This window comes from Vulpes vulpes, chromosome 1, assembly GCF_048418805.1.
Source record: "Vulpes vulpes isolate BD-2025 chromosome 1, VulVul3, whole genome shotgun sequence".
Taxonomy (NCBI): domain Eukaryota; kingdom Metazoa; phylum Chordata; class Mammalia; order Carnivora; family Canidae; genus Vulpes; species Vulpes vulpes.
The window spans coordinates 195,892,197-195,909,829 of NC_132780.1; the positions used below are offsets into that span (position 1 = coordinate 195,892,197).

The 17,633-nt window shown below is 37.6% G+C and overlaps 1 protein-coding gene across 2 annotated transcripts in view; it reads right to left on the reverse strand.

Moving 5' to 3' along the window:
• Positions 1-17,633, reverse strand: part of CDK19 (cyclin dependent kinase 19) — a 163,077-nt gene that overhangs the window by 25,458 nt on the left and 119,986 nt on the right. For both annotated transcript variants that reach the window (XM_026005805.2, XM_026005806.2), the window contains exon 5: positions 40-97. In XM_026005805.2, coding sequence (XP_025861590.1) covers positions 40-97 — 58 coding nt within the window. The remainder of the gene's footprint in view (positions 1-39; positions 98-17,633) is intronic.

The following is a 17,633-nucleotide window of genomic DNA, read 5'->3' on the forward strand; positions in this document are numbered from 1 at the left end:
TCAGTTTCTTAATAAATTATTTTAGAAATAATTACCTACCTATTTTGACTCTCCCCCTTTCAGGACCTTCTCCCATTACTAGGATATTTGCTGGTTTCTAGAAATAAAAATAGAGCATTCAAATTACTATGCTTATTTTGACATGCTCTAAAATGGAAAGAAGTTCTTAAAATATGAAAATATCACTTCTGTATTTTCATCAAAACTGTAACAGAATTTAAGTACCCTCTATATCGTTAAAGCATTTGACATACTTGAAGTCAGTGCTAAATTTCTATAAACATCTTTGCTTTGAAAACATCTTATTTTCAAAATTATATCATACAAATAATTATAAAGAAATTAAAACTATCATTTCTGTATACCCCACAAAAGTAACAATAATTTTTTAAAAACCTGCACATATTATAGACTGTCCAGTTGCTGCCCACGACAGTTTTTGTGGCTGCAAATTTTTATGTAAAATATCTAACCGCAACATCACTGTATTCATTTACATGAGTCAAATGGAATACTCCTTGCTAAATATTTCTAAACTACTATAGGAAATACAATCAACATACAACAGACTCTATTATTAAAACACATATGCGTTTTCATGCAAAAGTGAGAAATTCCAAATATGATTTCAAGACATAGGAAAGTACAAACCAAGGCTAATATAGAGCTATATAAAGAAAAAACAGGTTGCAAATGTATCCACTGTTTTGTAAGTCATCCTCACTTGTAGATATTTGGAAACAGAGGAGCAGTAGAACAGGCTTTTGGGCAAGTCAGTCTCCTCTGTGAACTATTTATGGAGAAAATGTATGATTCATTTATTCAATCAATGAATATATTTTTAGTGTCTTCCCGGGACAAAAAACATTAACGATTAAGAGGAAATACAAGCGCATGATGAACCAAATTCCTAACCTCCAGATGCTTGTTACATAAAGTAGAAAGAAAAAAACAGGAGCTTTGAATCATATTAGAAGCTAATGCTATGTATGAGTTATGGAGAGGAGTGAGGTCTTGAGTTAAGAGGTTAAACCAGATTACTTTTAGATCCCTTCCAATTTGCTGGCTCTTTTTAAAGTTTCAATGAAAACAACAGCACTTAAAAAACAAAGCAGTTCAAAGGAGGAAGTGATTAACTAGAGTTTCCATTGTTGAAGGAAATACTCCTTGGAGGTGAGCGCAAGGGTGGTGTCCCTTATCCAGGTCTTGAAGAATGAATAGGAACCAGCATGGCAGAGCAGAAAGGCAAGAGAAAGAGAACCACAGGAGGTGAAAAAGGCTACGAAAGAGAGGCTTAGGAGACAGTAACCTGGACAGAACTCTGGTCAGAAAACAGAAGACCCCTGTTGGGGGCAGTAAAATGAACCTAGACTCTGGATAGTCTTAAATGCCAGGTGAAGGGGATCCCTGGGTGGCGCAGCGGTTTGGCGCCTGCCTTTGGCCCAGGGCGCGATCCTGGAGACCCGGGATCAAATCCCACATCGGGCTCCCGGTGCATGGAGCCTGCTTCTCCCTCTGCCTGTCTCTGCCTCTCTCTCTCTCTCTCTCTCTGTGTGACTATCATGAATAAATAAATAAAATCTTAAAAAAAAAAAAATGCCAGGTGAAGTAATGTGACCTTTATATGACAGGCCATGAGATGATAGGAGAGGGGGAAGTATCAGGACTAGGCTTTGTCCAAGGTCTTCTCGGCTGAAACAGAGAGGTAGGTATGGAGCTGAGTAACACTGTAAAGTAAAAATTAACAGGACTTTCTGACTAGTTGAAGTCAGACAAAGAGTGATCAAAATTTCAGCAAGATTTTGAGTTTCTGCACCTGGAAGAATGATGGTGCCTTTATTATGGAAAAGTTATGAGAGGTACTGGCTAGGGAGGGGGAACAGTGTGAGATGCCCAAGTTACACTAGCCAAGGGAGGGGAAATAGGAAGATTTGATTTGAAAGTTACCGTCCCTGGAGTAAAATGACTGAAGAAGACATGAGACAAAATTAGTTTATCACAGTGGAAAGAGAAAACAGCAGTAGACAAAACCCAAGCCGTCAAGATTCAAGTTTGACAACAATTTACCAAAGATCTATTATAGATAAAATATCGTGCTGTAGACTTTCTGGAAAGAAAAAATAATAAGATATGAAGCACTGACTTCTAAGAGCTTTAAAATCTAGTAGGGGAAGACAGGCAAACTGCTTTTTAGAATATCAGGCAGGTTATGAAAGGTACCAAAATAATCCAAAAGAAAGTAGAAGTAAAAAAGTTAAGGATAAGGGCAGAAATCTAGGAATGAGATAGTGTTTATGAAGCCTCTGGGACAGCTAATATAAGAGAAAATAAACATGGAAAATAACCAAGTAAACATGGCAAATTACAAGAATGACCATAAATACAGGTCCAATGGAGGTTAGAAAGATAAAAGACCCCTACAAGAACTCCGTATCAACTAATTTTAGAATGTCTAGAAAATAGACAAAATTGGGAAAATGTAACCTACTAATTGACTCAAAATGAATTAGAAAAACTTAAGAAACCAATAAGTGCTAAATAAATTGAAATTATAGTTAAAAATCTTGTACCAAGAAAACACTAAACCCCAAATGATCACAGTAGCAAGTTCTCCAAATTTTCAGTGAACAGCTTGTTCAATCTTATTCAAGCATTTGCAGAGAACAGAAAAAGAGGAATGTTCCCAATACATTCTAGAAGGCCAGTATAATTTTGGTAGCAAACTCAAAGCATGAGAAAGAAAAATTTCAGGCCAACCTCATGAATATAGATACAAATACTTATGAGCATACATACAAAACTATATTTTTTAAAGATTTTATTTATTTATTCATGAGAGATACAGAGAGAGCGAGAGAGGCAGAGACACGGGCAGAGGGAGAAGCAGGCTCCATACAGCAAGCCCGACGTGGGACTGGATCCCAGGTTTCCAGGATCAGGCCCTGGGCTGAAGGTGGCGCTAAACCGCTGAGCCACCCGGGCTGCCCTACATACAAAAATATTAAACAAAGCATTATTAAGTCAAAGACCATTAACAGGAATCCCAGGATGGCTTAACATGAGAAACCCTATATATATCCATCACCATATTTATATATTAAAGAAGAAAAATGATATAATTATCTTGATAGAGGCTGAAAAAGCAGTTGATAAAAATTTAAGATCCATTCATGATAAAACCTCTCAGCAAGTTGGACTAGAAAAGTCCCTCCCTAACCTGATAATGGGTATGTATAAAAAACTGAGAAGTAACATTGGAAGCATTCCCTCTAAAATCAGGACTAATGCAGGGATACCTATCATTACAGCTTCTAAAATCAACATTGCACTGTAAGTCTAGTGCTATAAAACAATAATTACAGGGATATGGATTGGAAAGGCAGAAACAAAATTATTGTTATTTGCCAATGACATAATTATTTACATAAAAACTCTAAGTATTTAGAAATAAATTATTAATAGTAAGAGAGTTTAGTAGGATATTTGCCTGACTGAACAATATGAAAAAGTCAACTGCATTTCTATATTATCAGCAAAAAAAAAAAAGGAGGAAATAAAATTTTCAAAGGCAGAATTTCTATAGCAATAAAAAAACACTATAAGGTACCTAAGAATAAATATAGTAAAGGATATACAAGATTTTTATACAGAAAATCTTGAAACTCGATCTTAAATGACATTAATAAGTTCTAAATTAAGAGGCCATGTTTACAGGTAAGAAGACTCTATAAAGACATCAATTCTCCCCATACTTATCTGTAAATTCAATGCAATTTCAATAAAAATTCCATCAAAGTTTCATGCGTGTATAACTTGAATAGCTGGTTTTAAAATGTATGTAGAAAATAAATGAAATGAAATGAAATGAAATGAAATAAAATAAAATAAAGTAAAGTAAAGTAAAATAATAAAATAAAATAAATAAAATAAAATAAAATAATAAAATAAATAAAATAAAAAAATAAAATAAATAAAATAAAATAAAATAATAAAATAAAATAAAATAAAATAAAATAAAATAAAAAATAAAATAAAATAAAATAAAATAAAATAAATAAAATAAAATAAAATAAATAAAATAAAATAAAATAAAATAAAATAAATAAAATAAAATAAAATAAATAAAATAAATAAAATAAAATAAAATAAAATAAAATAAAATAAAATAAAATAAAATAAAATAAAATAAAATAAAATAAAATAAAATAAAATAAAATAAAATAAAATAAAATAAAATAAAATAAAATAAAATAAAATAAAATAAAATAAAATAAAATAAAATAAAATAAAATAAAATAAAATAAAATGTATGTGGAAGAGCAAAGAGGGATCCCTGGGTGGCGCAGTGGTTTAGCGCCTGCCTTTGGCCCAGGGTGTGATCCTGGAGACCCGGGATCGAATCCCACGTCAGGCTCCTGGTGCATGGAGCCTGCTTCTCCCTCTACCTATGTCTCTGCCTTGTCTCTGCCTCTCTCTCTCTCTCTCTCTCTCTGTATGACTATCATAAATAAATAATAAAAAAATAAAAAAATAAAAAAAAGAAGAGCAAAGACCTAAGGATGGCCAAGATACTCATGAAGAGCAAGGGATAGGGGATGATGAGAAGAATCTGGCTCAAAATAGGACATCAAGATTTATTTTAAAGCCATATTATAATGAAGACAGTTTGATACTGGTACACAGAGAGACAAACAGATCAATGGGATAGAATACAGAGCCCAGATGGAACCATGACACTGGGAGAAGAACTTCAGATCAGTGGAAAAAAGAGGAACCATTCATTATATGGTGTTGGCACAACAGGTGAGTCAAATGGGAAAAAAATAAATAAAATCAATGCTTGCCTCATACCATACACACAAAAATCTCAGGCAGATTAAGGATTTATTTTTGTTTTGTTTTTGTTTTGTTTTTGTTTTTGTTTTTGTTTTTGTTTTTGGTGCGGAAACCCGAGATCGAACCAAGATTAAGGATTTAAACATGAAAAGCAAAACTTTTAAATTATCGTGTTGGGGGAAACATAGAGAATATCTTTTTGACTTTAGGTAGGAAAGAATTTCTTAAGATACAAAAGATAATCATCAAAGGCTGATAAATCTGGCTATTAAAATAACTTTCAATCATCAAAAATGAAGAAAATAAAAAGACAAAGCACAAACTGGCAGAAGTATTCCCAATACATATAAGTAACAAAGATTTTGTATCCAGAATAAAGAACTCCCACAAATCAATATAAAAACAACTTAACAGAAAAATGGGCAAAATGTCCGAACAGGCATTTAACAAAAGAAGAAACATTTAACCACTATGAAGATGCTAAACCTCATCAATAATGAGAGAAATGCAATTAATATCACAATGAGATACCACTTTACCCCTAGGATATTGATTAAAAATTAAGAACTGCTGAGTAGGAAGTGGGTCAAGGGGAACTCCAATACATTGTTGGTAAGAGAGTAACTTGGTACAGCTTCTTTGGAAAACAATTTGGCACCATCCTGCAAACCTGAACAATTGCATACCCTTCAACCCAGTAATTCCATTTTTAGACACACAGAATGTTCATAGCAATACAGGTTGTAATACAAAAAAAATCTGGACACAACCCAAATTTCCAGCTAATAGAAAAATGGAGAAATTAATCGTGGTAGAATCATACAATGAATTTTAAAACAGCAGTGAAAATTCTGAGGTTACTTAATAAAGGTAAAAAAAAGTTCAAATCTTAGAAGCATTATGTTGAGTAAGAAAAGCAAGTTTAGAAAACTATATACAGGGATCCCTGGGTGGTGCAGAGGTTTGGCGCCTGCCTTTGGCCCAGGGCGCGATCCTGGAGACCCGGGATCGAATCCCACGTCAGGCTCCCGGTGCATGGAGCCTGCTTCTCCCTCTGCCTGTGTCTCTGCCTCTCTCTCTCTCTCTCTCTCTGTGTGTGTGACTATCATAAATAAATAAAAATTTAAAATAAAATTTTAAAAAAATCTTAAAATAAAAAAAAAAGAAAAAGAAAACTATATACAGTAGAATGCCATTTTCATAAACCTTAAAACCAAGCAAATCTAAAGAATATACAGTTAGGCACACATACAAATGTGATAACCTGTTTTTTAAAAGGAGTGAATAATGGATTCAAAATTTAGGATATTTGTTACTTCTTGAGGAGGCAAGAGGATAGGATGGGAAGGGGGGGAACGTATATAGAAGAAAGCTATTGATAGTGTTCGTTACTGAGGTAAGTGACAGGCTCTTAACTGTTATGCTTTGTAAGGTACATAATGTTCAAATACTCTTTTGTATATGTCATATATGAAGACAATAAAGACAAAAAAAATAAAGCAAGGAATGGGGATATGCACTGCTGGGAGAGTGTTGCTTTCAACAATAATACACACTATTTTTAAATTGCTCAGAGAATGGCTCCTGGAGAAGGTAACTTTTGGGAGAAGATCTGAAGAAATAGAGTAATTAGCGGTTTAGCGCGGCCTTCAACCCAGGGTGTGATCCTGGAGACCTGGGATCAAGTCCCACTTTGGGCTCCTTGCATGGGGCCTGCTTCTTCCCGCCCCCGCCCCCCCCCCATGTGTGTGTCTTTCATGAATGAATAAATAAAATCTTTAAAAAAAAAAAAAAAAAGACTTTTGGGATCCCTGGGTGGCTCAGCGATTTGGCGCCTGCCTTCAGCCCAGGGTATAATTCTGGAGTCCTGGGATGGAGTCCCATGTCGGGCTCCCTGCATGGGGCCTGCTTCTCCCTCTGCCTGTTATCTCTGCCTCTCATTTTCTCTGCGTCTCTCATGAGTAAGTAAAATCTTAAAAAAAAAAAAAAAAGAAAAAAAGGAAGGAAGGAAGGAAGGAAGGAAGGAAGGAAGGAAGGGAGGGAGGGAGGGAGGGAGGGAGGGAGGGAAGGAGGGAGGGAGGGAGGAAGAAAGAAAGAAAAGAAAAGAAAAGAAAGAAAGAAAGAAAGAAAGAAAAGAAAGGAAGGAAGGAAGGAAGGAAGGAAGGAAGGAAGGAAAGAAAGAAAGAAAGAAAGAAAGAAAGAAAGAAAGAAAGAAAGAAAGAAAAAGAAAGAAAGAAAGAAAAGTAATCAGCCACTGGAATCTAAAGAAAGAAAAGTCTAGGTAAAGGGAAGGGGAACTTGAAAGGCTTGAGCCGAGCTTGCCTGCTGAACTAGAGACTTGCTAGGGAGACCGGTGGGCATTGGGAAGCACAGAATAAGGCACTGATGATTCCAAAGAGAAGGAAACCCAACAGAGGGCTTGCCTGCTGTTCCTGATGGTTCTGCTTTTGGCACAAGTCATTTGAGAGCCAAAATTGGTGAATTCCTGGCCTGTGCTCTGAGAGTAGATGAGGGCTCCTACAAGATTTGCAGAAGGACACGGCCATGATGTAGAGCAGTGAGGAGAACCCCTGGTGAGCTAGCAGGCTAGCTAACCGGAGAAAGAGCAAGAGGTCAATGTGGCTGGAATCAATGTAACAGGAGGAGAATTAGCACCAGGGGAGCAGTAGAGAGGTAAGGTGCAGATGCTGGCGGCGTGGGGGGGGGCGGGGGGGGGGGAGATGTCAATCATACAGAATGATGCAGGAACTTGGAAAGACCAGTCCTTACATGACTAGAATTAGCATCATTTTATTATATATTATCAATCTTACCATAATTTTTATAGGTCATACAATATGGATTTTGGCATTTTGCCAAATCTCTGATGGCAGGATATTGGAGAGACTATCATTTTCTCACAAAATCATATATTTCTCTAATGTTTGGTTTTGTATTTTGGGGTATTATTTCTCATCAGAGAAATTGTATTTTTTAAAATAAAAAATAAATAATGCTGAGAGGAATAAAGGATGGTTAGAGAAAAAAGAGCCAACGAGAAAACCTGTGAAGGAGCAACCAAGTTAAGAAAACAGCACAGGGTTCTAGAAGCTAAGGGAACTTAAAGAGGAAGAGGTGGTATTTAGGTGCAATAGAATGAAAAGATAGGAAGAGGCGACTTCTGTCCATTTACAGAAGAAGCCAGACACAGTAAATGAGACCCAAATAAGTCGAAAGAAGGTAAAGGCAGAATTAGAATTCTATAAAATTATCAAATTATCAAATAAAGCATCTTACATACCCTTTGCTACATTACTTGTAATTCCTAAATTTTGATCTTAAATCCTTTCAAAATAAACCTGTAAGATAAAAATACAACGTATGGGATAGGGGAGCAAAGTCGCTTCCCATAAGAAATGAAAATAGATTATGAGCATTTGAATGGGAGAAAAGCCGGAAGCTGGTCTTAGATCACTGTGAGCTAACTCTCACAAGTTCCTGCAGTCATGCTATGTAGACACACAATATGAGTACCACAATGGAGTAAGATTACAGAGAGAGAGAAGAGTCTAGCTGTACTGAAGTTTTTGGGTTTTTTGGGTTTTTTTTAAAGAGTTTATTTATTTATTTGAGAGAGACAGAGATAGCAACAAAGAGCATGAACCAGGGAGGAGAGGGAGAAGCCTGAGAAGCAGGCTCAATTCCAGGACCCTGGGATCATGCCCTGAGCCACCCTGGAGCCCCTGGTACTGAAGTTTGTAAAGAATACCTTTTATAGGGACACCTGGGTGGCTCAGTGGTTGAGCGTCTGCCTTCGGCTCAGGGCTTGATGGAGTCCTGCATTGGGCTCCTTACAGGGAGCCTGCTTCTCCCTCTGCCTGTGTCTCTGCCTCTTTCTCTCTGTGTGTCTCATGAACAAACAAAATCTTAAAAAAAAAAAAAAAAAAAAACACTTTATATAAGATACCTGAAGCCTATGGAAGCTCTAGGTGTGGGGTCCCCCTGTAGAGCCTGAGTTGATGGCAGAGGCAATGAGGGCAATTTAGGGGAGCAGGGGCTATAAGCTCCTTTGTACAACCTAAGAAAGGAACCCAGAGCTTGGGCAGTATCCACAGAAGGGCTCCTATAGTCAAGTTAAGATCTAGAATTGCATGGGAAGTCATTTTTAAACATGCACCCCTTAACTGGGGTTACATGTTCCCGCCTACTACCCAGGCCAAGTAAATGAATGTTAAGGTCACAAGATAGTTGGTATTTCAAAATAACAATTATAACAACAAAATAAATGCTATAACCACCATTACGATGCGTTTACCCTTTCAAAGCATTCTCATATCAATCATTTCCTTTTTCTTAACGGAAACACTCAAGGGCCTACAGGTCTGGGGCAAGACTCAGAACTGCACCTGATCCTCAAGGTTCCAAACCGAGTCATATTTACAGATATTATGCTTAATTTTCAAAAGACTTTGGTAGGGACTTATTTAAGTGAAAGTACATGCTTTAAAAAAAAAAAAATAAGGCAACTGCAGCTCATGTGCACGCACGCACACCCACACATACCTGAAAGAAGGAAGAAAGGATACCAAAATTGTTCTGACCTACTTACATCCCAATTAACACAGACTATGCTTTACTAAAACTCCTCTTACTGGGAACACAAAATGCCAGCTGTGAAAGAAAGTGATACTGCTGGGTTTGCACACTTTCGTTACCATAGAAACAGCAGAAATGGCAGGAGTTGGATGCCTCGCATTTAAGTTATCAGCAATAAAATCGGATAGACAAATCAAGGCTGCAGGGTTCATTTTGGTTAAATTATATTTTAAAGGCAAAAGTCAGGGAAATCATGTGATAAGCAATATGATTACTTAGGGACTATTCTTGAAATATCTGCATTTTAGCAGAATTTAAGTAATTCTTGACATTCACGATGCTTTACATGTACTTCAGATTTGCTTTTTCCTTCTGCGGAATCCATTTTTTTCCACAGGGTTAAATTTGTTTTAGTTAATTGGCACCTCATAAAAGAACAGCCTAAAGATACACAATTATCCTACTACATTTCCTTTGCACTCCCCACCCCAGGACATTTGGAACAAAAGTATGAAGCCACAAGATGACTCTTAGCAGCACCAATAAAGAAGACAGGAAAAAGACAAACAAAATTGTCTCTAATCCTGAGTAATCGGGATAAAACCAATAAGAATATCAATCAGACTAGTTTCTGAACAATGAATAGTGCTGGCCTAATATTGATGGCTACAACGATTCTTTTATTTAAACACAGTAGTGGCACAACTCTCCTCACATTTGATACAGAAGTACATTCCCAGGAGAAAACCCTCAGTTCATGTTCCTTTTTATACTGTTCTCTATTGTTCACCTGGAACAAAAAGGATTCTGTGTTGTGACAAATTGGGCAAAGCACTCAGAGTGAGATATGTGTGCGTTTTTTTTCCTTAGCAAACACAACAGTCATTTGCTAAGAGCATCAGTTTCTCATAACTGTTTATCCCTTAAAATAGCCTCATTGATAATAGAGGATTTAAAAATATACAAAATCTGTCATTGTGACTGGAACCTCCCAAAGGGCAAGGAAGATACTTCTGTTACCACTTTTTGTATCTGCTGAAATCCGGGGACATAGTATTTAATAAATATTTACTGGATGAATGAATAGAAATTGTCAATGGCTGGTACTTAGAGTTCTTTGGTAGGCAAGTTTTCAATTTTATTTTAATTTTATTTTTAAAGATTTTATTTGACAGAGAAAAGAGGTAGGCGGAGCAGCAGGCAGAGGAAGAGGGAGAAGCAGACTCCCCGCTGAGCAGGGAGCCTGATGCGGGACTGATCCCAGGACCCTGAGCCACCCAGGCACCCAGTTTTCAATTTTAAAAGAAGTTGCAGGGTGTCTGGCTGGCCCAGTTGGTAGCGCATGTGACTCTTGATTGTGGGGTTGTGCGGTCACTTAAAATAAAATCTTTAAGAAAAAATACAAACAAAAAATTTTCAAAGTTGCAAGAAACTAGAGTCAGCACTTACCCCAAAATATGCCAAACTCACTTCTGAATACGGTTATCCCCTGCTTTCCAAATGTTCCATCACACTCTACGTTTACAAAAGACCTGCATTAATACCTACTTTTTCCAAATGAATAAAATAAGAAGAGGATTTTCGCTTTCATAGAATAAAGGGTGAAAGGTGAAAATCGGGTTCAGCATTTGTTTTGCAGCAGTGGTTATGGAGGCAGCGCATCCTGGGCAGCGAGAGTGGCCTCGCCAAGCTCCCTCCCCGGGACCACACTCAGCATCAACCTGCCATAGCTTTCAACTATGAGCATCCGGGCTTTCTCTGGATTTATTTTGTGCATCTGTTAGCAAGATGTATTGTACACCATCAGAAAAGCCTGAGAGAGGTTATTTTTGGGGTCTGGGAAAGCTCAAAAACTTTTCCATATAAATTAATGGTTACCATTTCTTCACTTTACTCCATTTCAGCCTACAAAAGATTTCATGGGAACACTCTACTTTCAGGCTGTGGGGAAGACCTTTAGAGGTTTTTTAAAAACAATTTTTAAGAATCCTGATTTTAGTTTATTCTAGAGTTTCAGCAACCACCCATATGCTAATGACGCTCAAATCTATAACCACAGGTCTCTAACCTTCTGGATAGCTTAGAGTTACGTCAATGGTCCGCTGGTTGTCTCCACAATCATCTCAACTTGTTCAAACTGAATTTTTACTGCCTCTTTTTCTGGTATTCCCTTTTCAGCCAATCAACAAAAGCAGAGGCCCGAACACCCTGTCCTTTATCCCTCAAATCTAATCCTCAGATCTGATTAGCGTACTTCCTAAATATTTAGCTACTGTTTCCCTTCCTGTCCATCTTGATTACCTCTGCCAGGCCTTCATCAATTCTCAACCAACTGATTACAACAGCCCGATGAAGCTGCTCTCCCAGTGCCCTCAAAACAATATCTCAGTCTGAGTGGTCTCTCTTAAGCAAAAACCTGACCAGCTCAGCTGCAGTTGGCCACAGGAAAATTCCACGCTTCTACACAAGAGAGTGAAGAATCACCACATCCGGTCCCTACTTTTCTACTTCTCTCATTATTTCTGGCTTGGCTCCAGTGATAACCAACAGGCTTGCAGTTTCTCACTCCTCGCCCTTAATCATGCTGTCTCCTCTGCCTCGGATGCGGCCCTCACCTCCTCCCCCTTTCATTTTATAAATTCCTACTCCTCCTTTAGGTTTAGAGAGCCCCCATCCCAACCGCTCAGGTGTCCTCCTGTGCTCAGTACCTTATGCATGGCTGATCCCTGATTATACCTCATCATGTGTTTTTAAAACCTTGTTATATTATGATGATCCGTTTGTGTAGCTTCCCCATCATCCATTCATTGAGGGGAGGGATTATATTTTATGTATCTTTGTGGTCCCGGTCCCTAGCATAGCGCCTGGTACATATTAGGAGGTCAAAATATGTTTGTGAAGCAAATATTCTGAGTTTGTGAACAGGCACTTCCTCCACAGAAATCCAGTTATAAATGAATAATCCAGTTAAAGTGACAATTAGGTTCCATAGTTCTGTAAGTGTCACCCTTAGCTGGATTGTGGGTAAAATAGGCCTTTGTATTCAGAGAACCTAACCACTGTTTAAAGTGCTGTTTCTAAGCAAAAATGCCTCCTTAGTTCAAAATTATTTATCTACAGCTAGATGCAGGCTATCTGTAACTCAGGAGCAGTCTACAATATTAAATGTTGTGATTCATTTCATCTTACCTTAAAATGGTCTAGAGGTATCTGTAATAGGTTAATCTGAATAACCTATGTTAATCAAGCTTTGGTGTTCAGGAGTAAACAATGCCTGCCAACCCAGCACTGCACAACAGTTAACAATACATTTCTTTGTTTTTGTCTTTTAGGAGTGGTTACAGGCCTGGACAGCAGAGATAAGGTTTTCTTTTCTCTAATAAGAGCCAATAAAAAGCAACCATTATTAAAAAAAAGAAAAAAAAGCTTAATGCAAGACAAACACAGGTATCTAGAAGGCTATTTACCTAACTCAACTGCAAGGTCGCTAAGAGTATAATCAAGATAAATCCCACACTGATGGCAATGCCAGGACTAATGCTACAAGACATTCAGATTCTATCTTACTCATTAACGAGTACAATCTGTCCTCAGAGTAGCAATGCTGGTAGAAAGCAGTTTTCTATTTCTATTTGGGACATTCATATTCAAATCAAATAATTCAGTCTTATCATCCTGAGAAATTAAGAATGCCAGAGGTAGAGTGCCTCTCTCCTTTTCTCTGCCATGGTGGTATGTACTGTTGACTGCTCTCGGTCATGTCTTCTCACAAGGCTTTTGGGATCAAGGGATTTCCCGTGGAGAAGCACAAGCAGAATTGTCCCATTCCCTGGTGCATTCGGATGAAGACTGGCAATAAATCAGGTGCAACTCCAAGAAGAGACATGAGAGAGGAGCCAAGCAGGGTCTGTAAGGGATTGCACATGAGATGGCACATGTATTTGTGCTGCATGAAGGTCACGTGCTCATATCCTATCACTCTGTAAACATCACGCCTACCTGAACAATAGACCTGTTTCTTGGGGGGGGGGGGGGGGGGGGTGATCATCCTCTGTTAACTATGCTTCTGCACCAGTAGGTTGGTTCAGCAATAAATATGGGAGAACTTTGGTTTGGGAGGGGTGGGGGAAAAAGAATGTCAGAGGTAGAAATTATGAAACTGAGCCCTCTCTTTTGACTCTGAAGACACAAAGGTGACAGACCTACAACCTTACTCCTAAGTTCACTGTTCCCCAGACAGTGGCAGGCCCAGGATTAGAACTCATGTCTCTCAGGCCACAGGCCAGGGTTATGAGAACAAAAGCAAACGTGGAAAAATACACAATGCTTAATTGATTTATGGCCCTCACCTCTAGAAAGCTTCTACTCAGATGAGTGCTTAGTTGGGAATACAATCACCCAAAATTATCATCATATGCAATCTCTCAATGAAATAAAATAATCAGTACATGCATGTAAGATCCCCTCTTGATGAAAACACCACCATGCTCAACAAGGGATCACCCTACAGTGCTAGTCACCTAGGATGCTTGTGGCAGAGACTACCCTGGTATATAACATTTGTCCAAACTCATCAATATGTAACTAAAATGGATACATCTTATTGTATGTAAACTCTACTTCAATAATACTAATTTATTTATTTGTAAAGATTTTATTTATTCATGATAGACACACAGAGAGGGGCAGAGACACAGGCAGAGAGAGAAGCAGGCTCTCTGTGGGGAGCCTGATGTGGGACTCGATCCCAGGACCCCAGGATCATGACCCGAGCCAAAGGCAGACACTCAACCACTGAGCCGTCCAGGTGCCCCTCAATAAGACTAATAAAATAGTATGCCAGAAATGATTCTTCAGTTTTAAACACAGGCCTCAAAGTGCTGGGGCTCCCATCTGTGGCCCTTGATTCTTAAGCAGTTCAGGCCATTCCTGTCACTGTGGCTACTAAAACTTTATGCTAAAGTCAGGGACCATCCAAAGAGCCTTGTCCCTGAGCTGAACCTTAAGAGGTCTCATACATTTTAAAGTTGGCCCTCTCAGAAGTGTGGTTCTTAGTGTGTATCACCTGTCTGTGGAACAGATGGTGCAGCTTTATACTCCGACTAAAATCGACAGATGTGTAGGACTCTGCAGAAAGCTCCTAGGATGGGCTTATGGGTATGGATGATGGAAAACCTGTCATGCCAAAAATAAAAAATAAAAATAACATCCCAGGGCACCTGGGTGGTTCGGTTCAGTGGGTTAAGCGTTTGACTCTTGATTTCAGCTCGGGTCATGATCTCAGGGTTGTGAGATCGAGCCCTAAGTCCAGCTCTGTACTAAACATGGAACTTGCTTAAGATTCTCTCTCTCTCTCTCCACCTCTGCCCCTCTGCCTCCCACTTGCACACTCTCTCTCTTAAAAAAAAAAAAAAATCAGAGCCCATATCTAGAAAACACCTCAATAATACCTCCTTACATTTTAAGGTATGTGTCACGGTACTCAGAGCACCTTAAGAAATAGTATCTTGCATGATCATCGCAAGGCCTACGTCCAGGCAGAACAGGAGCCACTGCACAGGGGTGACATTACGACCATCAACGGCCTTCAGACTGCAGACATGAACTGCTGAGCCACAGACTCTCAAGGACCTAGATCTAGGAACTAGTAAGGCACTAAAGGTCACCAGCAGGAACCCCAAGGTGATGCTTCAGTATGACAAGATCTGTAATTGTCCAAAGTTACCTAAAATTGCAAGTTAGAAAATAACCAAGCCATATTTTCCTTTTTCATTGTTAGCTCTGCATTCTAAAAAAAAATTATGATGAAGTCATATTAAAATAAATACTACTTTCTGCCATAATTGTATAAGCAGAATGTTAACTTAATAAATCAAATAAAAAATAATAAAGAAAAAGTCATTCAACTAGCATGAAATTATTAGGATGAAAAGTAAATTATTAATTTTGATTTCACTTAAGCAACTTATTTTAATTTATATTTTTAAATATGAAGACTTGGCAAAAATGTTACCAAAGTTTAAATATAAACAGGATGAAACACGGTCTACTTTTTTTTTTTAAACACCGAGAAGCATGTTCATATGTTCCTAATAGGGCTCTACTGTGTAAACCAGAGGGGCTAGAGTTTCAGACTAAAGGAATTCTGGGAAGAAGGCAACTAAAGAAAGGGCATCTTTGGATTGCTGATGGGATCCAGAAAGAATGCACAAAAGCTTCTACAGAAGAAAATTAGGAAGAACTTAGGAACTCAGGAACTAAGACTGGGAGACCAACAACTGTACAAAGTACCCATCATTATTCCCATTTTACAAGTGAGTAAACTGGGGCTTATGGATCAAGATTAGGTATCTTAGAAATAATTTTTTTTTAAGCATAAGATCTCAAAGCTCTCATTTCATAAGAACTAAGCAAGGCTAACCTCTAAAACATTACTAAAATTCTTCAAAATGTCAGCATGATGGCTCCAGATAGATTTTACGGTGTTCGTTGTGGTATAACACGTTCACCTTGTCAGGCCCTGTGTAATATAGACAAAATTAAAGACTTGATGTATCTCCTTGTCAGACAAGGTATGAAGAGAAGCTGTGCTACACACAGAGGTTTCTAGAAAATTCTCCAACCACTGAGCACTTATATAAACTTTCACAAAGATTAACAGAATTAAAATAAAATCTACAAACAAACAAACAAACAAACAAACAAACAAAAAAACCTGATTTCTTCAGGTTGATCTGTTGGGATCAATTATTATTTAGGTCAGCATTTCAGTGTTTTGAAATATAGTTGTAAAAATGCCATTGACTCAGCAGAATAATGCTAAACTGTATTAGTAAAAAAACCCAGTTGTGTTGTTCTCTTTAGTTCAGAGTAAGGTGGGACAGTAATTCTCCTCCAGCTGAGTGGAATCAGACACCATCTTTGACTTTCATATATTGGTCTTTCATAGACAATGTTCCTAAAGCATCTTCAAATGCTCTCTCTTAGCTAAAGGACTATAATATTTCATACTTCCACTGCTTGTCAGCTACCTATTACATTGCAGCAGCACTACTAACTGTGGGAAACTTAAATTTTCCTTTGCATTTTTGCCTTTGTTTGACATAAATGCGTGAAAAATAAGAAAGCAGTAGTGAGAAGCATAAGACTTAAACTGTATAACAAAGATGGGATCTCTAGGTACATTTAAAGTGAAAATTTCAAAAAAAAAAATAATAAAGTGAAAAATTCCGGATCTCAATTGAACACATCCTCTAGATTTAAGTAGATTTAACCTGTGGTTCAGTAGCAGGTAGGGAAGGAATGAAGGGCACAGGACAGGAGGGGAAATGTAAAGAACGTATACCAAATTCTGGAAATAAATCACTGAAGAATGTTTGTAAAAAGGAAAGGATAATCGGTACATTATACTATGTATTATTATTACTGTTAATTTCTAATAAAATAAGTCTTTATGTCTATGACAGAAGCAATTTTTTGATTGCCAAAATTAACTTCCTCCTCAACTAGAATCTCATAAAATTTCATCATGTTTGAGGACAATATAGTTATTTGTGCCCATAGACTTCAAAAGAGTACAAATTCACCCACTATTGTGAACAATAATTACCCATTCAAACCCAAAGGTAGAGTTTTGGGATGGGACCCCCACAAATATTTTTTAAAAGACAGAGCGGGCCAGGGCCCTGGAGCATTTACTCAGATCTTTCATTCAATAAAGACCTAGCATTAACCATGTGTTAGGTACTGAGACATGAAAGCGACAAAGAGATAGTTTAACTTACAGTTCAGTTTATGCCACTGATTCGGTAGCAATACCAAGTAACTAAGGAGCCATAAATCTTAACAATACCATCAGTTAGCCAGTATTTCTCTACCTTTGCTAAAGAATAATATGCGATTGCCAGATGCTTTGCTAAAATTCAAGCAACTTAAAACACAAACAATATACCAACACTATGAATACAAAAATTAGTAAGATATGATCCTTGTTCCCCAGAAGCTCATAATTCTGAAAAAGGGATAAACTATATCTTGGCGTCCTTCCAGCCTACCAGAATAGTAATCTCATAAAAGTGAGTCATCCTATATTTCATCTTCTTACTCTTAGCTATATCCTGCTGTAAAATTAAAATACATCTTTTTTCCCTTGGTGTTTACAAGTTCCAAATATTTATAGACTCATGTCTCTACTTTTCTGTCTCTTGGCCAAGATGAATATA